Source organism: Bombina bombina, chromosome 9, assembly GCF_027579735.1.
Source record: "Bombina bombina isolate aBomBom1 chromosome 9, aBomBom1.pri, whole genome shotgun sequence".
Taxonomy (NCBI): Eukaryota; Metazoa; Chordata; class Amphibia; order Anura; family Bombinatoridae; genus Bombina; species Bombina bombina.
Window position 1 is genome coordinate 104,596,620 of NC_069507.1, and position 27,137 is coordinate 104,623,756.

General features: G+C 37.2%; 1 protein-coding gene across 5 annotated transcripts in view; it reads left to right on the plus strand.

Annotated features, from left to right (window-relative positions):
- LOC128640002 (membrane-spanning 4-domains subfamily A member 15-like) overlaps positions 1 to 24,736 on the plus strand; it is a 41,793-nt gene extending 17,057 nt beyond the window's left edge. For 4 of the 5 annotated variants that reach the window (XM_053692293.1, XM_053692297.1, XM_053692295.1 and 1 more), the window contains 3 exons: positions 10,003 to 10,143; positions 10,418 to 10,540; positions 19,553 to 24,736. In XM_053692293.1, coding sequence (XP_053548268.1) covers positions 10,003 to 10,143; positions 10,418 to 10,540; positions 19,553 to 19,687 — 399 coding nt within the window. In that variant the 3' untranslated portion in view covers positions 19,688 to 24,736. The remainder of the gene's footprint in view (positions 1 to 10,002; positions 10,144 to 10,417; positions 10,541 to 19,552) is intronic. The other variant, XM_053692296.1, reaches the window with a different exon arrangement.
- Positions 24,737 to 27,137: the final 2,401 nt, after the last annotated feature.

A 27,137-nucleotide genomic window follows, 5' to 3' on the forward strand; every position in this document is an offset into this window, starting at 1 on the left:
AAAGTGAACAATTTTTTTTTATTTGATCGCATTTGGCAGTGAAATGGTGCCATTAAATATACCAAAATGGGCCTAGATCAATACTTTGGGTTGTCTACTACACTACACTTAAGCTAAAATTAACTCTACAAGCTGCCTACATGCTCCCTAATTAACCCCTTCACTGCTAGGCATAAAACACATGTGGTGCGCAGTGGCATTTAGCAGCCTTCTAATTACCAAAAAGCAACGCCAAAGCCATATAAGTCTGCTATTTTTAAACAAAGGGGATCCCAGAGAAGCATTTACAACCATTTATGCCATAATTGCATAAGTTGTTTGTAAATAATTTCTGTGAGAAACCTAAAGTTTGTGAAAAAGTGAACAATTTTTTTTTATTTGATCGCATTTGGCGGTGAAATGGCGGCATTAAATATACCAAAATGGGCCTAGATCAATACTTTGGGTTGTCTACTACACTACACTTAAGCTAAAATTAACTCTACAAGCTCCCTACATGCTCCCTAATTAACCCCTTCACTGCTGGGCATAAAACATGTGTGGTGCGCAATGGCATTTAGCAGCCTTCTAATTACCAAAAAGCAACGCCAAAGCCATATAAGTCTGCTATTTCTGAACAAAGGGGATCCCAGAGAAGCATTTACAACCATTTATGCCATAATTGCATAAGTTGTTTGTAAATAATTTCTGTGAGAAACCTAAAGTTTGTGAAAAAGTGAACAATTTTTTTTTATTTGATCGCATTTGGCGGTGAAATGGTGGCATTAAATATACCAAATGGGCCTAGATCAATACTTTGGGTTGTCTACTACACTACACTTAAGCTAAAATTAACTCTACAAGCTGCCTACATGCTCCCTAATTAACCCCTTCACTGCTAGGCATAAAACACATGTGGTGCGCAGTGGCATTTAGCAGCCTTCTAATTACCAAAAAGCAACGCCAAAGCCATATAAGTCTTCTATTTCTGAACAAAGGGGATCCCAGAGAAGCATTTACAACCATTTATGCCATAATTGCATAAGTTGTTTGTAAATAATTTCTGTGAGAAACCTAAAGTTTGTGAAAAAGTGAACAATTTTTTTTTATTTGATCGCATTTGGCGGTGAAATGGTGCCATTAAATATACCAAAATGGGCCTAGATCAATACTTTGGGTTGTCTACTACACTACACTTAAGCTAAAATTAACTATACAAGCTGCCTACATGCTCCCTAATTAACCCCTTCACTGCTAGGCATAAAACACGTGTAGTGCGCAGTGGCATTTAGCAGCCTTCTAATTGCCTAAAAGCAACACCAAAGCCGTATAAGTCTGCTATTTCTGAACAAAGGGGTTCCCAGAGAAGCATTTACAACCATTTATGTCATAATTGCATAAGTTGTTTGTAAATAATTTCTGTGAGAAACCTAAAGTTTGTGAAAAAGTGGACAATTTTTTTTTATTTGATCGCATTTGGCGGTGAAATGGTGCCATTAAATATACCAAAATGGGCCTAGATCAATACTTTGGGTTGTCTACTACACTACACTTAAGCTAAAATTAACTCTACAAGCTGCCTACATGCTCCCTAATTAACCCCTTCACTGCTAGGCATAAAACACATGTGGTGCGCAGTGGCATTTAGCAGCCTTCTAATTACCAAAAAGCAACGCCAAAGCCATATAAGTCTGCTATTTCTGAACAAAGGGGATCCCAGAGAAGCATTTACAACCATTTATGCCATAATTGCATAAGTTGTTTGTAAATAATTTCTGTGAGAAACCTAAAGTTTGTGAAAAAGTGAACAATTTTTTTTTATTTGATCGCATTTGGCGGTGAAATGGTGCCATTAAATATACCAAAATGGGCCTAGATCAATACTTTGGGTTGTCTACTACACTACACTTAAGCTAAAATTAACTCTACAAGCTGCCTACATGCTCCCTAATTAACCCCTTCACTGCTAGGCATAAAACACGTGTAGTGCGCAGTGGCATTTAGCAGCCTTCTAATTACCTAAAAGCAACACCAAAGCCGTATAAGTCTGCTATTTCTGAACAAAGGGGTTCCCAGAGAAGCATTTACAACCATTTATGTCATAATTGCATAAGTTGTTTGTAAATAATTTCTGTGAGAAACCTAAAGTTTGTGAAAAAGTGGACAATTTTTTTTTATTTGATCGCATTTGGCGGTGAAATGGTGCCATTAAATATACCAAAATGGGCCTAGATCAATACTTTGGGTTGTCTACTACACTACACTTAAGCTAAAATTAACTCTACAAGCTCCCTACATGCTCCCTAATTAACCCCTTCACTGCTGGGCACAGTGGAGGCTCCTCCATATGTGCACAACCGCACATGCCCCCCTGGAGAAAAAAGAAAAAAAGAAAGAAAATTAATTTTTTGGCTGAATAAATATAATTTTTCCAATAGCACCCCTATTGGAAAAAAATATATTTATTTAGCCAAAAAATATTCCTGTCTACTGCACAGTTTAATAAAATAAAAAAAAATCCCTTTTATATATCTCTATACCTGTCTACCGCACGTGCGGTAAGAGAGGTATAGCCTGCCTTAGCCCTTAGCACATTTTTTCTATGTGCCTGCTGCTCCCCCCATAACTGAGCCTATACCTTTCCTAATCGCACAATCTTCAGTGTGCGATTTGACTCATTGCTATGGGCGGGCAGCAGGGGGAGCACTTTTTTTAATGCTTCCTTTTTTAGCTGCCTGTGTTAGCTGCAATGCTCAGAGGCAGTATTCTACAGGAGGGGGTTGTGTGCTCCGTGTAAGCCCCTTACAGCACACATGGCAGGTATAAAAAAATGTAGTAAATTTAACTTGCATACAGCAATTGCTCATACAGTGACTGTATTTTAAGGGACCCTTGCTGTCAATATAACTGTGCATGCACCAATGCCTATATCTAGAGCAGGAGTTTGCATTGGTGCCTGCATGGTCATGTAACCTTATCCTGCTTCTGCTTGTACTCTAAATTTGCTGCACCTTCAAAATCCTGCTACCCTGTCATACAGTAATTTTTTGGAGCTCACCTAGCAACCCTACTGGTCACCAAGACCAAGATGTGACCAGAAACAAATAGGAACTACTATTATTCTGGATTAAAGGTACACAAAAATGTGAATGACTTTAAATATTAATTAAATAATATTTTTTTATTATTATTCCTTTGCATTCATTAAAACATTAAGCTAAACTTTCTTACAAACGGAGTTTAACTATGAACTAAATTAATACATAACGTATATATAATTTATACTTTACTTGCAGAAGCTACAAATTAAGCACACATGCAAACGACAAGAATAAGACTACAACTCCCAACATGCTTAGCTGTATGGCCTTACAATGGGCCCTTTATCAACTACCTAATTTAAATCGAGACAAAACAACCTGCTATAGCTGTTACATCAGTTTGCAGAATCACTTGAAAGCAGGTTCTGACCAGTTAGGGATTATCAAGCTGCAGCCCTGAGATGGGTATAGGAATATTTGCATTCTTCCATCAGACAGGCATAATGATAGACAGACTGCAGTCCTGAGGAAGACAAGGGAGGCTACTGTATGTCAGTGTGTGCGATGCATCAGAATTGTGAGTAGTGCCAATGCCGGGAAGGCCTCAGGGAATCTAGTATAACCCATGCAGGAAGCAGCAGGGTGCATAGTCCGGCCTGTAGGGAGTGCAGGGTGATGTTCTAAAGGGTGAGGCTACACTACTCCGGTTAGAATATCCGGCATACTGACAGCACAGTGCTGCACTCTCTATGAATGGTCTAAGGCAGTGACACTAGGCTGCAGTATGCTACACACATCATAGGGGTTGCAGAAGTGATTGCACTCCTTGCCAGAGGGAGAGATAGGTAGGCTTAAACGGCAGTGCCCCTGGGTAGTCAGTACACTGACAGTCACATAGGGAAAGAGGTGAACTGGCACTGATGGGTAGGATTTAGCTGCAGTCCCTGGGGTAGTGGGTACACTGACAGTAAAGTGCTAGAGGGCAGGAAGTCACACTCACCACATGGTCTGGGGTACTTACTCTAGATGTTGAATGTGCCATAACACTACAGGAAGAAGGGATGACACTGAAAACCCATTTGTTCCTTAATACTTTATTATTTGTGTGTAAAATGTGACAGCAGGCATACCACTTCCTAATCATACTCATTAATTAATCTGTTTAGGTACACACAAACACCTTACAAATATACCACAAACACTCACACACACCCAAACATATATATATATATATATATATATATACACACTCACACACACATTCAAATAGGTGTAGCCAACAACTGAGGAATGGGGCTAAATACCACCTAGTTATAATACTTGCTAGGTGGCATTTAGCCCCAGTTCATGTATTGTGAACCCCCATTTGAATAACCCACGAGCCGCCACTGGCTGGGCATAAAACATGTGTAGTGCGCAGTGGCATTTAGCAGCCTTCTAATTACCAAAAAGCTATGCCAAAGCCATATAAGTCTGCTATAATGGCATGTCTGGCACACAGTGTTGGGGCAAGGGTCCATCTGAACACTGATACCTGGTCTGCAAAGCATGGTCAGGGCAGGTATATCACCTACACTGCGCACTGTGAAGCGGGCGTAACCCTTACACTACCTGATCGATACAACATCATACCTGATGTTTTAAAGCACGTTATTCCAAACAATTTAGGAATGTTAGGTGATTTATGCCCTTTATGGATTAAAACCAGACTCTGCATCAACTATGTAATTTTCCATGGGAGTTTTGCCATGGATCCCCCTCCGGCATGCCACAGTCCAGGTGTTAGTCCCCTTGAAACAACTTTTCCATCACTATTGTTGCCAGAAAGAGTCCCTGTGGGTTTTAAAATTCGCCTGCCTATTGAAGTCTATGGCGGTTCGCCCGGTTCACCAACTTTTGTGGAAGTTCGCCGTTCGCGAACCCAAAATTTTATGTTTGCAACATCACTAATTATCTCCCTCAAAGAGCCAGGAATAGGACAGGGGGGATTACAAGAGTACAATGGCAGCGCAACCCTATTGGCTGATTGGATCAGCCAATAGGATTGAAGTTCAATCCTATTGGCTGATTGCATCAGTCAATAGGATTTTTTCTACCTTAATTCCGATTGACTGATAGAATTCTATCAGCCAATCGGAATTAAAGGCACTCTATCTTGGATGACGTCACTTAAAGGAACCATCATTTAGTAAGAAGACTTCGATGTAAGAGGATGATCCGCGCCGGATGTCTTGAAGATGGACCAGCTCCGCGCCGGATGGATGAAGATAGAAGATGCTGTCTGGATGAAGACTTCTGCCGTTTGGAGGACCACTTCGCCCGGCTTGGATGAAGACTTCTCCCGGCTTTGTTGAGGACTTCGGCCTGCTTGGGTGAAGACTTCTCCCGGTAAGGTGATCTTCAAGGGGTTAGTGTTAGTTTTTTTTAAGGAGGTATTGGGTGGGTTTTGGAGTAGGGTTGGTTGTGTGGGTGGTGGGTTGTAAATATTGGGGGGAGATTTGTAATTTTTTTAACAGGTAAAAGAGTTGATTACTTTGGGGCAATGCCCCGCAAAAGGCCCTTTTAAGGGTTATTTGTAATCTAGTGTAGGGTAGGACTTTTTCTATTTTGGGGGGGCTTTTTTATGTTGTTAGGGGGATTAGATTAGGTGTAATTAGTTTAAAAATCTTGTAATTTGTTTATTATTTTCTGTAATTTAGTGTTTGTTTGTTTTTGTACTTTAGATAATTTTATTTAATTGTATTTAATTTAGGGAATTAATTTAATTATAGTGTAGTGTTAGGTGTAATTGTAACTTAGGTTAGGTTTTATTTTACAGGTACTTTTGTATTTATTTTAACTAGGAAGTTATTAAATAGTTAATAACTATTTAGTAACTATTCTACCTAGTTAAAATAAATACAAACTTGCCTGTAAAATAAAAATAAATCCTAAACTAGATACAATGTAACTATTAGTTATATTGTAGCTATCTTAGGGTTTATTTTACAGGTAAGTATTTATTTTTAAATAGGAATAATTTAGTTAATGATAGGAATATGTATTTAGATTTATTTAAATTATTTTAAAGTTAGGGGGTGTTAAGGTTAGACTTAGATTTAGGGGTTATAGTGGCTGCAACGTTGGGGGCGACAGATTAGGGGTTAATAAATGTAGGTAGGTTGCGGCGATGTTAGGAACAGCAGATTAGAGGTTAATAAAATTTAACTAGTGTTTGCGATGCAGGAGTGCGGCGGTTTAGGGGTTAATATATTTATTATAGTGATGGCGATGTCCGGTTCGGCAGATTAGGGGTTAAAAATTGTATTATAGTGTTTGCGATGTGGGAGGGCCTCGGTTTAGGGGTTAATAGGTAGTTTATGGGTGTTAGTGTACTTTTTAGAATTTTAGTTAAGAGTTTTATGCTACGGCGTTGTAGTGTAAAACTCTTAACTATTGACTTTTAAATGCGGTACCAGTCTTGACAGGAGAGGGTCTACCGCTCACTTTTTGACAGACTCGTAATACCCGGACTATGCAAGTCCCATTGAAAAAAGAGGATACTCAATTTACGTAAGTGGATTTGCGGTATTTCCAAGTCTTGCCAAAAAAGTGAGCGGTACACCTGTACCTGCAAGACTCATAATACCAGCGGGCGTTAAAAAGCAGCATTGGGACTGGCCAACGCTGCTTTTTAAGCCTAAAGCACAACTCGTAATCTAGCTGATAGGATGTAGAAACATAGTTGTAGAAACGTAGAATACAGAAAATCGCAAAGGGGTCGCCATAGCAACCGTCATAAACAACTAGGCAAAACCAAAGCAATATTGGAACTGGCCCATATAAGACCAACAAGCAAATGAACCATAACGACCAAAGTGAGAAGATATATGTATGAGAGAATAAAGAGCATAGAAAAAAGGGGGGGGGGCGACAAAAAACAATAAATAAATAAATAAATAAATAAATAAGAAATAAAAATAAATAGTAAGAAAAATAATAAAGATAAAAAGTGGAAGGACAAACCAAAACAGCACAACAAACAAATAAGGGAAACGAAAAGAAAAAAGACAGCCAAGAACAAGAGAATAAAAAAAGAGGAAAACAAAATGAGCAAAACCAGAAAATCAGAAAGCAAAATAAACATAGACACCCATAAAGAAGGGGGGGGGGGAAATAAAAATAAATAAATAAAAAGGAAAAATAAAAATAAATATAAAAAAATAAGTTATAATAAAAGTAAACAAAAATAAAGATAAAGAAATAAAAGTAATAAACTGTGGCTCTCAATAGGAATTATAGATCATGGATCTCATAGTTGTCCAGGGAAAAGTTATAAAAAAGCTTGCCAATCAAGGTGGGTGTTAAGTCCCTTTGGGATCAGAGTCTCCAGATTAAAAATCCATTTTGCCTCTCACTGAAGTAATAATTTGTTAGATCTCCTCCTCTACTCATAGGAGGAACATGATCGATGACCATATACTTCAAGTCGGTCACTTTATGTTGTAGCTCTTGAAAATGTCGGGCCACCGGTTGCTCAGAGGATCCTTTGCTGATAGCCATTCATGTACGTAAATCATCAGAAGTCTTTCCGACATAAAATAAGCCACACTGACAATACAGTAAATACACAATGTGTGTGGTAGTGCATGTCAAACGATGTCAGTGTTTGTAACTATTTCTCCTATAAGGATGTGTGAAAGATGAGCCAGTAATGAGGCATCTGCATGTTGTACAGCCCAGACAGCAGGATACTCCAGGTTTTTTGGTGTCTAGCCAAGTTGTCTTCTTATAGCAGTGCACAGGGTCAGTTTTGACTAATATATCTCGGAGGGATCTAGCCCTTTTGTATCCTATCCGAGGAGTTGCCCTATTCAATAAGGGAAGAGATTGGTCGGTGTTAATAATGTCCCAATGTTTGTATAGTGTAGCTGCTATTGCTTTTTTGTTAACATCAGTAGATCTGGTGATCCGTGAGTTCTCAGTAAGTTTCACATGTTGCTCATTAAGGAGTTTTTTAGGATAATTTCGTGCCTGGAACCGGTCTTCCATTTCTGAAAATTGTGCATCTCCATTAACATCCTCTGTGTTGTTTCTTAGGACCCTTAACAGTTGGGACTTCAGTAATGCTTTTTTGAGGGCCGGGGGATGGCTACTCGCATAGTGTAAGAGTGCATTTCGATCTGTTACTTTTCGGAACAGAGTGGACTGTAGCCTTCCCCTGCTTTTATATATCCGAACATCCAAAAAGTCAATCACAAATTGGTCATATTGCATCTTAAATTTTAGTGCTAAGTTTGGAGAATTCAATAGAGTGAACCAAGATTGTAATTCATGTAGGGTCCCTGTCCAGATGAGAAAGAGATCATCAATGTAACTCTTGAAAAACATAATATGATCCACCTTGAAGAGATTTGTTTCAAATTCTTTGAAACAAGACATGAATAAGTTGGCATAAGATGGGGCCACATTGGACCCCATCGCTGTCCCCGTTAGCTGTAGATAAAATTGTTGGTCAAACCTGATATATATATATATATATATATATATATATATATATATATATATAATATATACAGAGCTTGATATATATATACACATATATGCATACATAAATATATATATATATATATATATATATATATATATATACACATATACACAGTATGGGTGTGTATATATATATATATATTTTAATTTTGGTTGATCTGTGTCTCTAAACTGGCATTTTATGTATTACTCATTGTTATTAGTAATCAAAAACTGGTATAAATATTATACCTTTTATTCTTAAAACTTTTATTTTAAGTGAAGGCACTGCAGTAAAATATATTTAAGACAACTGTAGAGACTAGAGAAAAAGACTGAGGAAAATGAGGAAGTTTAGTCTCATCGGGTGGCAAGGTTACCTGATAAATCTATTTATTTCATGATGGTGAGAGTGCACAAGACTTCCATAACAGTTGGTGGCAGTACAAGTTTGCACTTCTTTTATCCTGCTAATCCTTTCCTTGTTTATTACTTTCTAATTTCTCTTGGCCATATGTATGACTAAAGAATCACAGGGAAGTGAGAGGCATTAAAGCTCTGCTGTGTTGGATCTTTTGTGTTCTCTTATAGGACTGGACTTTAATCACACATGTGATGGCTTGTGGGCACAAACCATCATGAAAGAAATTCATTTATCGGGTAAGCATACATTTTGTTTTAAAATAAAATCATACATGGCTACAAACATGTCAGATTTATACTTCTTCCTGCCTGAGTTAATCAGGTTTAAATTTTTAGCAAATAAATGTTTAAAGAGCCAGTAAATATTTTCAAATTTTAATATGAAACGTTTAGTTATGAGTAGTAAAGCAACTTTGCAATATACTTTCATTATTTATTTTGCCACCATTTCACATAATTTAGCTCTGAAATTTGTTTTCTAATTAGCAAAGCTCAAAATGCACCCTGCTGCCTTCTCAAGACTAACCCTTCTACATACTGTATTGCTCCCTAATTGGCTTTAAAAGATAAGAGACTTCAAAACAAGACATTTTATATAGACACTTGTTGTCTGCCGTCTCAAGTCTGGATTAGCCCCTTTAAATAAGGCAAATGGAGGGTGGGGTTTAGCTATTGAAAAACAATTGCTGCAAAGAAAATGTTAGTTTGTTTTAAAATGTTTTGACTTGTTATCATGTAGCAAGACAGCAAATTGTAATTTGAAGGTGTCTGCTGTCCCTTCGAATACAGGATATCTGTGTATGCCTCAGAAAACCAGTGATAACTTTTATTAGAAGCATTTTTGCTAATGGAGGTATATAGCAAAATTGCATCTATTTCGAATTGAAATGCACCCGTTTAGTTTAGTGTTTGATCTTTTTAACCCTTAAAGTCCTGATCTGCAAGAGGCCCTGTAAGCCTAGAATTGCTGATGTACAAAGTCGTTCTGTTATTCAAGTTCCCGTCAGTATATTAACTTATTCCTTTCCCCTTTCTTCTTTTTATTTTGTAGGTCAGAGGATCTCTGTCCATTAATATCATTAGCTGCATAGCAGCGCTCCTTGAGAGCTCTTTAATTATTGCAGATTTTAACATTTATTTTGCTAGCAGCTGTCAATCTTATGAGTGTCGGCCCTCCAGTTACTCTGTTCTGGTATGTAATAGACATAAAAATGATAGACAATATTATTCAATATAAGGAATTAAATGAATATATGTATAGTAGATAATATGGTGAGCAGTCTGGCTGGGATATAATATTACATACATTATATACTATAAAATATTATAAAGATAGTTACATAATTGTTTTTGTAATGTGTAGGGATCTCTTTAGAGTGATGTCGTACACACTGTGCACAAAGCACCAGGCTCCAATAACCTAATGCTTAATAGGCTATTGACATTGAGAATATTTATATTTGCAGAATATCCGAACGGTTTCTTTGGCTTTCCTTTTAATTGCGTCTCTGCTTCAATTCTCTCTATCATTGTCATTGGCTATTTTTGGCTGTAAATCCCTGAATCATGCATCAATCCAAGAACCACAGGTAAGGATTAATCTACTGCCTGATTGTAATATCATATGAAACATAAAAGAGATGTTTTTTCTTCTGTCTGAAACCAGAATTTAAACAAAATGAGCTGCTTTTTATGACTGATATTTTGTAATATCTAATATCATTATCATTATAAAAAATAATCATAACCAAAACCATTGTTTTAATAATGTTTTTTATCATATTAACAACAATATAACATCTCTCGTTGCTAGCACTCATGGAAAATTCCATAGCATCTACCCAGGATGCACTTAGTATCCAAATACAATTCCACACATAGAAGGCACTGTCCTGGAAATGTCTCAAACTTTGCTGTTTTATTGCGTAGTGTATAAATAAGAAATTGCAAAGTTTGAGAATATTCATGAAGACTACCTCATATGTCTATCTATCTCTGTCAATCTAAAGATATTTTCTAAAAAAATAGGGCGGACCCGCAAGGTGTCAGAGAGGGGCGATGTTCCTCCCATATGATATAATGGGGGGCACTACGTTAACTAAACATTGCCGACATTGCCACTTGTCAGCAATTTCTGCAAGTGAAGGGGGCGTATTTGAAGTATTTTTACACAGACAGTGCACTTACTGAAACCCAACATGGTTTCTGTGTCGGAACACTTCAAATAATGCCTGTGTGACCTAACTACATCTTTACCAACTGCCTCATATTGTAAAGTCTTGTTACCTTCTCAAACATGGCTGACACACTACTCATAACCTGTAATTTAGAGATTGGAATATATTACACAGCTGCCGATGTATCTCAATCAAACTACAGGTTACTCCCCCTAGAATGTCCGGCTAACTTCCACAGATCGCCTACACCTACGTCATGTCTTCCCTATACTCCCCCTGGAATGTCCAGCTAACTCCCACAGAAAGCCTACGCCTACGAAATGTCTGCAATCTACCTGACTAATAAAGTATACAAAAAAAACAGCAACTCCCTATTATAAATATGGGAGCTATGTCGCTACATTTCTATACAATGTTAAACTGATATGCATTGTAATGTATAATGCATATTATTTTAAGTATTGTTTTTATTTTAAAATGTAGTTATTTTTGACTGTCCTTTTTATTATTTTAAACATAAACATATACTTTATAATTTATATATTAATACATATTATTTAAATATACATAAGTATATTTAAAATAATAAAAAGATAAAAAAAAAAAACATTTTAAATTAGATACAATTCTTAAAATAATATGCATTATACATGACAATGCACATAATTTTAACATCCTATATAATAAAAGGCCAAGTGTGTTTGTCCGAAGCTGTCATGCGCAGTAGAGACTGCAAGGACAAACACACCTGGCCTTAGAGTCCCTACCTGAACAGCCAGTGTGGGCAAAAGTGGGCATGGCGGGGGCGTGGCCGGGCGAGGTCGCACGCGAGAGGGATAGAGGGGAAAGGGCAAAAGAGAGGGGAAAGAGCAAAAGAGAGGGGGAGAAGAGCAAAAGAGAGGGGAAAGAGCAAAAGAGAGGGGAAAGAGCAAAAGAGAGGGGAAAGAGCAAAAGAGAGGGGAAAGAGCAAAAGAGAGGGAAGAGAGAGAGAGAGAGCAAAAGAGGGGGAGAGAAAAACAGAGGGAAGGAGAGAGAGAGAGAGCAAAAGAGGGGGAGAGAAAAAGAGAGGGAAGGAGAGAGAGAGCAAAAGAGAGGTGGGAGAGAGCGCAAAATAGAGGGGGGAGAGAGCAAAAAAGAGGGGGGAGAGAGAGCAAAAGAGAGGGGGGGAGAGAGAGCGCAAAAAAGAGGGGGGAGAGAGAGCAAAAGAGAGGGGGGAGAGAGAGCGCAAAAGAGAGGGGGAGAGAGACAGCGCAAAAGAGAGGGGAGAAAAAGAGTGCAAAAGAGAGGGGGAGAGAGAGCGCAAAAGAGAGGGGGAGAGAGAGCGCAAAAGGGAGGGGGAGAGAAAGTGTGCAAAAGAGTGGGGGGAGAGAGCGCAAAAGAGAGGGAGAGAGAGAGCACAAAAGAGGGGGATAGAGAGAGAGCGCAAAAGAGGGGGAGAGAGAGAGAGCACAAAAGAGGGGGGGGAGCAAAAGAGAGGGGAGGGAGAGAGCGCAAGGGGTGGGACTGCTGTACTGCAAAAAATGGCCCGTGTGAACGGGCTTTAGGACTAGTTGTAGATAAATGCAATACTAAAATAAACTATTAACACTTTTATGCCAACACCCCCAGTGCAACCTACATTATTAACCACTTATCTGCCATAACCTAAAGACCTAACCACCCCCTAACCAGTTAACACCTACACCACCACAACCCCCCAATACTATAGGCCCCCTAACCTATTAACCCCTACACCGCCACAACCCCAACAACAATAAGCCCCCTAAGATATTAACCCCAAGGCAAACTACCCCTACACTACTTAACTAACTAAGCCCCCAAACCGACCTCTAAACTAAACCCCCCTAAGTTACTAAAAATAACAAACACTAAATTTACAAAAAAAAAAAACTAATATTACAGAAACCACACTACCAAAAAAAAAACCACAGTTATGACTAACTAAAACTAAGGCCCCCTTAACCCCCCCCCCCAAAAAAAAAAAAACTAAACTGACACTAAAAGTTACTAAAACAATAGTCTGTTATGGGTGTTATGTTTAATTTATATGTAACTCTATTATTTATTTCTATTGCACTTATTTCCTGTTTTGCATTTCCTGTTCCTGTTGGTTCTCCTCTAAGTTAATGGCTTCTGTACACTAATGCTTGTACTGTCATTATTTACACCACATGAAACATGGTGTCAGAAGTATCTGAATCTGCACTGTTTCTACACGTTTGATGCTAAGAACTTGCTAGTCTTGCAGTGAGAGCCTTTAGAGCTGATTGTGCCTCCTGTAGCAATTGCAGTCCTGTCCTGAAAGCTGAGCACTGACAGCAAGAAAACCAGCACCATGGCAGCTTCTAACAGCATTTCACTGCCTGAGGCAATGAGGGTGAGTGGGGATTGCAGCAGTAACTGGAACAACTTCAGAGCTGAGTTTGAGGATTACTCCCTAGCCACAGGGTTAAATGAGAAACCTGCAGTAGTGTAAGCAGCCACACTGAGGAGCAAGATGGGCAGTGAATGCCACCATGTTTACAAGCATAATTTGAACCTCACAGAGGAGCAAAAGAGTGACACTAAAGCCATCCTAGATGCATTAGAAGCTTTCTTCAGAACTTCTAAAAATGTCATATATGAAAGATACATATTTGGCAGCTGCAAGCAAGAAGAAGGTGAAGCAATAGACAACTTTGTCACACGACTAAGAGAAAAACCTGCAAGCTGTGAGTATGGCTCTCTGAGAGATTAACTCATTTGTGACAAAATAGTTCTAGGTATTAATAGTGAAAGCACATGCCGCCACCTATTGAGATATGTCGCACTGCAGAACTTACTGACAAACATATGAGAGCTATGGAACAGGATAAACAGACTGACAGTATCAATGCAGCCTCCAAGCAACAGCTAAGCTTGAAGAACCACCAGCACAAGCTTCAGCACAAAAATCACCTACGCAACTAACCTATGAGCAAGCTTGCATCCTGCAAGTACTGTGGCCATGTGCATGTATGAGAGAAAGAACAGTGCCCTGCTTATGGGAAAATCTGTAGAGCATGTGGTAGACTAAATCATTTTGCTGGAGTATGTCTGTCAAGTAGAATGGAAGTAAGAAAGCTGCACACAATTGAGCAAATGTCAGATTTTGAGGATGCACATTAACATAGCACTGATGTGGTTTATTTAAAAGAATGCATTGGTGCTGTACAATCTAAGGGCCAAAAATGGTTTGTAAATCTCAGATTAAATAATATATACCAAAAATTGAAGTTATATTCAGGGGAATTAATTGAATCATTGGGACTTTTCCAAACAGAATGCAGCATACGTGAATGAATTCACAAACTTGAATTTGAGAATGTTGAAGCCAATCAGAAACCGCTATTGTCTAGTTCAACATGTGAGCGCCTGGGTTTGATGCAGTTCACCATTCCTTCTAAATTACAGAAAGTCAATAATCAGCCTGCAAAATCCCTGACTAGGCCACTGAAAACACAGCAAATCCTCAGTGTCTATAGTGATGTATTTGATGACCCAGTAGTATGTTCCAGGAGAGGTACATTTTGAACTCAATCCTACCATTCCACCAGTACAATGTGCCCCATGCAATGTGCCAGTAGCCATTAAGCTGCAGGTCAAAGAGCAACTGGATAAGTATGAAGCTGAAGGACATCTTACTTCAGTATCAGAGACTACGGATTGGATAAGCAACATGGTAGTTATTAGGAAGCCAGAGAAGATCAGAATTTGCATTAATCCCAAGTTTATGAACATAGCCCTGTAATGGTCACACTACTTAATACCAACACTTGACAACATTTTGCACAAACTACCCAAAGCACAGGTTTTTATGCTTGTTGATGCAAGAGATGCCTTTTTACAGTGCAAACCGGATGAAAAGAGTACCTACATGACCACCATCTGGACTCCTTGGGGCAGAAATAGATAGTTAAAACTGCCATTTGTAGTCTCTGTAGCACCAGAGGTGTATCAGCATAAGCAGCATGAACTATTATGTGGGCTCCAGGGAATTGAGCCAATAGCCAATGACATTCTTACAGTTGGCTTTGGTAATACAGACGAAGAAGCTGAGCATGACCATGATGAGAAGCTAACAGCGCTACTGGATCATTGCAGGCAAGTGATGCTGAGACTCAGCGTAAAGAAACTGCAGTTTAAGGTACAAAAAGTTTGTTTCCATGGACATATCCTGTCCTCACAAGGCTTAAAAGCTGACCCAGATAAGATTAGCCCCATTGTGGACATGCTACAGCCTGGCGACACCAAAGCAGTACAGCATTTTATTGACTTTGTCACACACCTAGCAAAATTCATGCTGCACTTGTCTGAGATGTGTCAGCCCTTGAGAAGACTTAATCACAGCTACCCCGGTGTTGAAATATTATGATGTCACAAAGCCTGTTACAATACAAAGTGACTCAAGCAAAAATAGCCTAGGTTGTTGTCTATTTCAAGAAGGTCAGTCAGTTGCATATGTGTCCAGAGCTCTTTCATCAGTCGAGCAGAATTATGCTCAAATTGAAAAGGATACCTTGAGCAGAGCTACAATGGATGATGTGGCACCCGGAGGTGAGCATGAGCATCATACAGTTTGTTTGCTGGAACAGGAACAACATTTATTTGCTTAAGTCAATCAAGCCGACTATCTTAATGTCATGGATCAGCGACTACATCAGCTCATACAGCACACAGACAGAGATGCAACTTTACAAGCACTGAAGTCTATTGTTCTGAGTGGGTGGCTGGATGAAAAGGATGCAGCATCTGAAATTGTAAAGGAATATTGGACCTTCAGAGATGAGATCAGCGTGCAAAATGGTATGTTATACAAAGTTCCAATAGTACCAAAAGTCACTAAGAGCAAAGATGTAATTATGCATACTCGCAAGCCCCATTGGGGGTGAGGCATGCTACAGACAAGCTTGTGATATTCTTTACTGGCCCAACATGCAAGGTAAAATCAAACACTTTGTCAGCAATTGTCCCACTTGTAATGAGTATGCACATGCAACAAAAAGAAACCAAGATGTCACATGAGATACCTACACACGTCCTTGGCAGATTGTCAGTATAGACTTATTCAACTACGCAGGAAAAGAATTTCTGATATTAGTCAATCATCATTACTCAGACTTCTGGGAAATTGAACTTCTTCCTGACTTATCCACTGAAACTACAGTTAAGAGGTGCAAGGCTCAGTTTGCACATCATGGACAACCAGATAAAGTGAAATCTGATAATGACCCTCAGTTTGCAAGCTTACAATTCAGGAAATTTGTCACTGAATGGGAGTTTGAGCATGTGACTTCTGACTTCTTCACCACGTCATCCACAGGCTAACGGCAAAGCTGAATCTGCTGTGAAGATTGTTAAAAATGTATGCATGAAAGCACAAAGTGATGGTAAAGACCCGTAGAAGGTCATCTTACATTGGAGAAACACTCCAACCGAGGGCATGGATAGTATTCCGGCACAGAGACTAATGTCAAGGAGATTAAAGACCTCCTTACCAGTTGCCAACAAGCAACTTGAACCCTCTGTGATACATGGTATACCAGAATAGTTACGACTTAAGAGGCAAATGTTCAAGGCACAATATGACACATCTGCCAGAGATTTGCCTGAATTGAATATTGGAGAACAAATCCATATGAAACCACTGCCTGTAGATCGAACAAGTTGTTGGGTACCTGTCTACAAAAAGTTGCACCACACTCCTATTTTGTGGACATTGAAGGAACCCTCTATCGCCGCAATCATATGGATCTGCGAGTGGCTGAGCAGCCTGATTCTCAATTTCCAGTTGACAGACCAGAATCATCTGGTATTACAAGGGCACACTCACCCATTGGCGGTAAGGAATACACAGAGGTGATGCCACAGACTAATATTAATGACAGTCCTGAGCAAGCAGGTATACCTGAAAGAAGTCAAGCACAGAGCATGCCAGCAAGTATTGAGAAGAGCCCAGTAACCTCAGAGAGGGCTAAGAAACTCTTTGTACAAGGAGGGCCAGTCTTCACTCGTAGTGGCAGACATTCACAACTGCCCAAGAGACAACCTGTAGAATGTGTTTTTACAAGGACTCATCCAAATTTCACAATGTTTATTTATTAACACTAAAAGAGTGAGATGTTATGGGTGTTATGTTCAGTTTATATGCAACTCTATGATTTATTTCTATTGCACTTGTTTCCTGTTTTGCATTTCCTGTTCCTGTTGGTTCTCCTCTAAGATCGGGGCTTCTGTACACTAATGTCCTCTAAGATCATGGCTTCTGTACACTAATGTACTGTCATTATTCACACCACATGAAACATAGTCCTTAGAGGAGCTTTTTGTAGGTCATTGCCCACGTCCAGGCTCATAGCTGATAAAGCGCTCCCCACCCCCACTCAATATTATAACACTCAAATCCGATATTGTGAGGATATCGGAATTGGGGTAGCATAGTGAGTCAAGTAGGTCTGAAATAGTACAACCATACACATTTGATATATTGCCCAAAAGTGTCACAGCTTTTTCCAAATAAATACTACCACCACATTCTGTAACATAAAGTAACCTCTCACCCCACTCCCCCAAAAGAAGCCAAATCTAAAAAAAAAAAAAAAAAAAAGATTGTGCTGAAAAGGCATTTGATAGGGCAGTATGCACAGCTCTTTTGCTGCCCCCAAAATATCCCTAATCTAAAAAGGCATTTCCCTAATGCACTAGTTTTCAAACCTGTCCTCAAGCCTCCCCAACAGGCCAGGTTTTTAAGTTTACCTTGGATGAGAGCAGGTAAAATAACTAGGTTTACTAAGCAACTGATTTACCTGTGCTCCAGTTCAGATATCCGCAAAACTAAATCCCAATGTTTGTACTCACCAACTTGACTCCGGCGGTGCTCCTCTTCTTTCTTCATGGTAGCGGTCCTCCAGGGGGCATTCCCCTTCATATTCATGGCGGTGGTTCAATCACTACAACAGATCACATTAACTTGCAATGTTGGTCAGTGGACCAGTACAACTCACACTTATTTTGGAAAACTGTCACTATATAGTGATGATAATTAACATCTATACACTAATAAACACAACACTGCAATGGTAATGAAAAGCATCTATACACTAATAAACACAACACTGCAATGGTAATGAAAAGCATCTATACACTAATAAACACAGCACTGCAATGGTAATGAAAAGCATCTATACACTAATATTCATGCAGCACTGTATAATTAATGCAGGGTAACTATACAGTGATAACATATATGTTGCACTGTATAATTATGTTGAGGATTCATACACTAAAATAACAGAACAGACTGCCCTATATAATGATGATTGGAGGATAGATAGATAGATAGATAGATAGATAGATAGATAGACCCACACACCCTCACACTACATGTCTGCCTCTATTGTAGCACCGGCCATGCAGATATTAGCACTAACTAGACTATTTAGAAATAACTTTGGACTTGTAATATGAGCCTGAAGGCTCGACGGAAACAGAAGTTATCAAGAAGTTATGAAGCAGCGGTCTAAAGACCGCTGCTTCATAACTTGTCGTCCTGCTCTGAGGTGGCAGACAGAAATCAACCCGATCGAATGCGATCGGGTTGATTGACACCCCCTGCTAGCGGCCAATTGACCGCAAATCTGCAGGGGGCGGCATTGCACTAGCAGTTCACAAGAACTGCTGGTGCAATGATAAATGCCGACAACATATGCTGTCGGCATTTATCGATGGGCAGTGATGTGCAGCGGACATGATACACTACTTTGTATCATGTCCGCTCGCACTTTGTTAAATATGCCCCATAATGTTAAGAGAAAAGCTTAATAAATATAGATAACCCATTATTAAAGGGACAGTCTAGTAAAAAATAAACTTTCATGATTCAGATAGGGCATGTAATTTTAAACAACTTTTCAATTTACTTTTATCACAAATTTTGCTTTGTTCTTTTGGTATTCTTAGTTGAAAGTTAAATCTAGGAGGTTCATATGCTAATTTCTTAGACCGCCTCTTATCTAAATGCATTTTGACAGTTTTACACCACTAGAGGATGTTAGTTCATGCGTGTCATATAGATAACACTGTGCTCTCATACCTGGAAGTTACTTATGAGTTAGCACTGATTGGCTAAAATCCAAGTCTGTCAAAAGAACTGAAGTTTGCAGAGGCTTAGACACAAGATAATCACAGAGGTAAAAAGTGTATTGATATAACTGTGTTGGTTATGCAAAACTAGGGAATGCGTAATAAGGGGATTATCTATCTTAAAACAATAAAAATTATGGTGTAGACTGTCCCTTTAAAATGTTATCACTGGCTTATGTGTTTATTCTCTGCTTTCTTCTCTTTGTTGTATGTATTGTGTTTAAATTTGCAATTTTGTAAATTAAATATGTTTATTTTCTTCAGCAGGTCTATGTGATAAACAATAACTACAATACAGTAGTAACACCAGGACAGTTTCCTCCAGGAAATGACAACAGAAACTTTATTCCTGAGACTTTTATTGGCATAGTTCCAACCAACCCAGGCAAACAACTGTGAAAACGGCAAATAATCATACAGAATCACACCGTTCTACATCATTTAGATATTATTACAGCACCAGAAAGCACATAAGAATAAATCAAATGAACATTAACTGTTAGAGCAAAACTTTGAAAAGACACACACAAAAATAACTGTAATAATCAAGCCGAACATACAATGGTGTCCTAAAATGAATTGAGGGGACTATAAAGTTCAAAGAAATAACACTTTTTGATAAGAACAAAAACATAAATGAATTGAATTAAATAGATGAAAACAATAAAGCTGGTTACTTACTGGCCAGAGCCCGGAAAAAAAAAACCATATAACAGACACCTTTCAAATTTTCCATTTTGATGGATACAACATTAAATAATACTAATGTGAGATCAGTTGGAAATTCCAGCTGCATTAAACACCTCTTCTTATGATCTCTTCTGAAGAATAATTAACCAAGAATTATTAGACTACATTTAACAACTACCAAAAGTCAAAACACGTGGTTCAGATGGATTCACTTCCTGATATTGATCACAATCTATTAGCTGAGGCCTTTCCGTCTTTTTCTGGAAAAAAAAAGCCATTTTAGTGCATTTTCGGTTATTTCCCGCAGCTGCAATCACATTTTCAACTCACAGAGAAAAGCCTTATTTTTAACATAGAGATGAAAAGTTCTTGCAATGACAATCTATTTTCAAGCAAAAATGCTTGTGCAATTCCACCCCCTGCACATTTGCGTCCAATCGTCTGCTATCATGGGGTGGCGGAGAAGTTAAGAATCAGCGATCTTTGCACATCACTAATATAGTACTATATCTTTGCACATAACTAATATAGTACTATATCTTTGCACATCACTAATGTAGTACTATATCTTTGCACATAATATAGTTGACTAGTACGATCAAAGCATATGCTGTCGGCATTTAAAGGGACAGCATACACCAATTTTCATTTAACTGCATGTAATAGACACTACCATAAAGAATAATATGCACAGATACTGATCTAAAAATATGGTATAAAACCTTTAAAAAAAAAAAAACTTATTTAGAATCTCCCAGTTTAGCACTGTTAAAAAGATCAGCTGGAACACCCACAGAAAGTGGGAAATAGCAGACACTCCCCCCTCCCCCTGCAGCATATGAAAGGACACTTTTCGCAAACAGGAGCAAGCTGGAGTAGGTATACATCAGTATTCTCCTAAAATGTTGGGGCTTGGTTAGGAGTCTGTAAATCAGCACAATGTTATTTTAAAATGAGTAAAAGTATACATTTTTTTTTTTTTAAAGCTGTATAGGCTAAATAAATGGATAATCTACAAAACAGAAAGAAAAATCTAGTGTATAATGTCCCTTTAACATTGCACAGGAATCTCTGAAATGCTTGTGCAATGCCCACCCCTGCACATTCACAACCAATCGGCCGCTAGCAGGGGGTGTCAATCATCCCAATTGTATTAGGAGATTATATATATCATAACAAGAAAGACCTTAAATATTATATACTATACTAAATGGGGAGTGGGTTTTTTTTTTTTAAATAAGTATGTATATAAAGTGTAACTCATTATAAAAAACTTTACAAAAAACACCCCAAATCAAAATCTAGATTTAATCATTGAGGGGCTAGAGATTTCAGTTCAAATATCCACTTAGCTTCTAGTTTTAGAATTTCTTTCTGTATATTCCCTCCCCTCCAATTTGGTTTGACTTTATCAATCACTTTATATGAAAAAATGTTTCAAATTCCCATTATTACATTTTTTGAAATGTTTAGGGACAGGTAAAACCTTATTCCTCTCTGACTCCATATTCTCAATAGAATTAATATGCTCTCTAATTTTATCTTTTATAGCTCTTGTCGACTCTCCTACATACTGAGCCCCGCACGAATATTCTAGGAGATAGATAACATTGGAGTCAGTACATCTATAGATATCTTTAATATTATATTCCTTATTGGTAATATTTGACTTAAAAGTTTTACATTTCTTGGAGTTCTTACACGCCTTACAACTCAAACAGGGAAAAAAAACCTGTAATTCTATTACCTTTTAGGTCCCTATCCCTATTTATACAGGACTTTACATTAAGATCCATTGGGGCGAGCCATGTTTTTAAATTTCTACATTTTTTATAAACAAACTTTGGAAAACTGGGTAAAACAGGCCCTAGAGTGTCATCTGATCTCAGATCATAAAAATGCCTTTTTAAAAAAATTTCAAGTTTTTTCTTATCATCATTATATTGTGTGATGAAAGGGATATTCAAAATTTCAGTTATATTCAAATTATTTGTAGTTCCAAAATCATTTCTATTACTATTGTTATTCCTTTTTATTTTATCTTCCTTTTTGATTAGAAGGTCAGTTCTATCTATCATTAGAGCTTCTGATCTAGCTGATTCTATTAGCCCTGCATTATAACCTTTTTGCAAAAATGTGTTAGCTAAAATATCTGATTGATTCATATAATCTATACTATTTGTGCAATTTTTTCCGAATGCGCAAGAATTGGCTCTTTGGGATATTGGATTTCCACCTCTCCAAATGACAACATTCAGCATGGATATATCCATTTGCGTCAACTGGTTTAAAATAGGTTTTTGTCGTTATCTTACCATCCTCCACATATATTTTTAAATCAAGAAAATTTATACAAGTATCACTAGTTTCATATGTGAATTTCAAATTTTTATCATTTTGATTCATTCTAGAAAAAAAACAATCAAGGTCTTCCTTACTGCCTCGCCAGATAATTAAAATGTCATCAATATATCTTTTAAAGGAGATCAGATTTGCCCCCAGGTCTGTAGAGTCAAGGAAGATATGCTCCCATAAACCCATAAACAAATTAGCATAACTGGGGGCAAATCGGGTCCCCATGGCCGTCCCACATTCTTGCAAATAATAATTGCCATCAAAATTAAAATAATTGTGTGATAGAATAAACTTTATACCATCAATAATAAATTTTTTATGTTCTTTAGGTAAACTTGAATCTTTTTCTAGAAAAAAAGCAATTGCTGCTATACCCAATTCATGTCTAATACAGGTGTATAACGCAGAAACATCACAAGTGGCGAGTAGAAAACCCTCCTCCCATACAATGGTCTGCAAAGTTCGAAGTACATCAGTGGAATCTTGTAAATAGCTAGGTAAAGCTCTTACATGTTTCTGAAGATGCAAGTCTATATACTCAGATAGATTTGCAGTAATGGAATTAATCCCGGATACAATTGGTCTCCCGGGCATCCTTGCATGAGCGTGGGTCCACATAGTAACAAGCCGAAAAATCGTCCACTCCTGGGAACTGTTTCTTATGCATGAACTTTTGGTTTAAGGAGTTTTTTATACTAATTTTCTTTTTTTCTTAATTTTGTGATTTATTATTGTATGTCTTGAATAGGTCGACCTATATTGTAATAAAGTTTTTTATATATAGATATGAAATTCTAGTATTTGTTGCTGGCATCTTCTATAGAATTGAATTTTTTCACATAGAATTTTTTTCATATATAATTTTTTCCAATTTTGAAAAGATTTTTTTCACACATAATTCATAATTCACAATTTATATTTACATGTATTATACATATTGCCTATTATAGTAGTATCATATTAGTATCAGGTTAGGTGTTTTATTATTATATATATTCTATAATCCTTACTCTTAAGCTGGTTTCAGCACTCCCTAGTGCTTTGTATTTTGTATTGATGAGTCCTGTAGGTCTTTGAGGGTAACCTATTTTTTCTAGTTGGAGTTTGTAGTCATTTATATTTTTTGGCGCTGGTCACTTAAGTCTATTTTTTGATAGGCTTCCCTGAACAAGAAGGTAGCGGAGCGTTTATATATATATAAAAATTCATTAAAATTATGGTGGAGATAAAAATCTGAAATTAAAATCCTCCATGTCACTAAAGTAATATTTATAGCCCTGATTTCTGCATTGCTGCACTTAATTGCTGTGTGTTAACACAGTATTGGAGCAAAAAAATCTAAGATGTTGTATATCTAATTTGCATATATCACCCAGAATCCTCTTGTGCATTGGCAACAATGTATATGGAGTGTTTCTGGATGAAAGCAAGCGGGGACACTTGCCTAGATGTGCTAATTTCCTGTGCAACAATTTATATTGTTTTATATATAAACTCCTAGTTAACCGGCACCCATGGGGATTGGTAGATTCCGGATAAGTGTCGTTTCTGGTTGCTTGAGAGTTACTATTAAAAATAGGCCTAACTAGGTTCTATAACCCATACTATACTATAAATGCTGTATTTACTTGATGTTAATATTTAAATACAGTAAATAAAAGCAAATTATTAATTAATATTAATGCCGCCTCCGTTCAGTCCCGGGCACCCAGGGGCAGTGTGATGTCTAATTCTCAGACTGCCTTGTGCTCACAAATTTCAAGAGCAGTTATGTAGGGTCTGGTGGCATGAAAAGGGCGCGCTTTCACCTTTGATAGCCCACTATAGAAAAAGGAAGCAGCAGAGCAAAGTTAGTGTTAATTTTAATATACAGTATCTTCAATTTTTTTTTCTGGTTGCTTAAGAGTTCTAGTTGCTTGAGTTCTGGTTAACTGAGAGTTTAATATATATAAAACTAATTTTTCATTACATAAAATTGTATATATTTCCTTTAAGTACCACTTAGAGTCATTATACAGAGACCATCCTTCTTATTTTACTCTTGTAAATGAGAGGAAGAGTTAGCTATGTCTTTGCCATATGAGAACAATAGGAACAAACTTGACTTCTCTCTCAAAATTTTCTATCTCTACCAACATATTAGAAACAAATATCAAACTACTTACACATTGGCATTATACTCATTTTACTGTACTATGTTATTGTACTGTCATATTATATTTCTTTTTAATCTTCAAATCACCTCTACTACACAAACTTTGTCCCTGAACATATAATCATTTTGCTTAAAGCCTATAAATTGTATGCATATAATATTACGCTTTGTTTGTTATTAACTCAAATTTTCAATAAAAAAAAAATAACAGTCCACTCAAGAATAAACAAAATTGAATAATGTTTAAATTATTGTTGTTTGATTCTTGATACCCCAAAAAAGTACACATAGGCAGTTACTTACAGTAAGTCTACTTCCTCAAAGACGTAGACCAGGGGTGTCCAAACTTTGCTCTCCAGAGGTTTTGGAACTACATTTCCCATGATGCTCAGCTAGATAAAATGCTGGCTGAGCATCATCGGAAATGTAGTTCCAAAACCTCTGGAGAGCAAAGTTTGGACACCCCTGACATAGACAATACCCAACAAACCCATTTAGTGGCGTGCTATTGTTTAAACTTTACACGCAAGGCATATTAGGTTTTCGAGGCAGTTTCCACGCAAGTTAAATTCTGTCCGTATTACAACTTGAAAGAAAATGCGAAAATTGTGAGCGCAATCCTGATTTACGCTAGAATGATTACTGCGACTTCAGAGCTCTGGTTAAATGTTACGCCACTCAAAAAAGTGTCACAAAACACATCAAAAATACATTTAAATGTACAGCTACACTCATAATAACACTGTCTAATAAAAAATATTTTTTTTTTAAATAAAAAAAAAAGATTTGAGGTCTCAGATGTTAGAAAAAAAGGACTGTAAAGGGCTTTAATATAGAGATACATACATACACATGAAATAAATATGTATATGAGATATTGTTAACCAGCAAATTAAAACAAGTGGCATTGCACGTCATTTCTGTGATTACCATAATAGTATTGATAAAAGTTTAAGATTCATGGGTGTTGAATGTTAGTGTCAGTGAGAGAGGAGGAGACTGGGACAAACAGCCATGGAAAGTAGACATGTGCGTTTCGTTTTGTTCCGAATTTAAATTCGGACGAATTTGTCAAATTTGGAGATTCGAATCGATTCGAATTTCCGAATTACCGTAGCACCGAATCTAACGAATAAATCCGAATTAGTTCAGATTCATTCGTAACATTCGGATGGCCATGGACTAATCACAATTACACTAGTATTGTACTGTATATTAGGTTATATCACTCTGCTATGGGTTACACCAAATATTACAGTACATAATACTAGTCTAATACACAGCACATCCCACCTAACACATACCGAATTTCCGAATCGAATCCGAACCAAATACATCCAAATTTATTCGAATACGAATGAATCCGAACGAATCCGAAACGAATGCATTTGAATGTATCCGAATTCGAATCGATCCGAAACCAAAATTCGAAAACATCCGAATCGATCCGAAACAATTTTTTTTCGGTGCGCACAAGTCTAATTGAAAGCAGAATGTAAGTGGATCTTCAATCTAGACATGGTCCAACCGAGTGGTTTGACTGATGAACTTAACTATGTCCCATTCCTGACATGATACTCATAAATTGCCAAATGTAACCGCGATTTAGGGTATATTTTAAAACATAGACCTTTTGGGTGAATGTATTTAAACATACATTGCCGCTTTGGAAAGTATTTTAAGAGGGTATGTAATTGACCATGTTTTTTTTGTGGCAATTATATCACAGGGTGATTTGTTCTGGGATACATATTTTACCCTAGGAGCAATATTATAAAAGTGGAATATATATTTTACTGCACATCAATAATTGTGGGAAGTGAAAACAATATGAATGGAAACTGGTATGCCCCTTTAAGAAGTATTAACTGTGTATGGGGTTGGATTAAAATAAGATGAAATGGTTTCGATTGATCCCTTTAATACTATAAGGATATTATTCCTATGTCAAGAAAATAAATATTGATAATTCACCATCGAGCACTATTTAAATACCCTGTAATTTACATTATAATCATGTGTGACCCTGAAATCTTTGCCTGTTTCTTTAAGAAATGTTACATGAGGTTATTTTGAATGGCAATTTATTCAGATCTCTCTAGCAGTATTTCATGGTTTAATGAACTAACTAGGAATGTTTATTAACATTCTCAATGTTCACTTACAGCCACTGCAACAAAATGTAACAAAATGTATATATATATATTTGAAATTAGAAGAACACTTTAAAGTTCCATGATACCCAAATGTTGAAACACTTGAAAGTGATGCAGCATAGCTGTAAAAAGCTGACTAGAAAATATCTCCTGAACATCTCTATGTAAAAAAGGGAAAATATTTTACCGCAAAAATTCCTCAGTAGCCACATCCCGTTTCCAGTGGTTTGCAATAATGAGCCATTTCTCTAATTTTTGTATCTATTTATCCCTTTGGATGAGTGAGTCCTGGAGAAAGGTTACCCTTTATCTTTTTCTTTTTTCGGTATATTTAACTACTTGGTAACCTCCATGCACCAGAGGATTTACAAAATTTAAATCCACTGTACTCGGCAATTAATTCTCTGAGTAGATGGTATCATTAATTCGATATATATATATATATATATATATATATATATATATATATATATATATATATATATATATATAC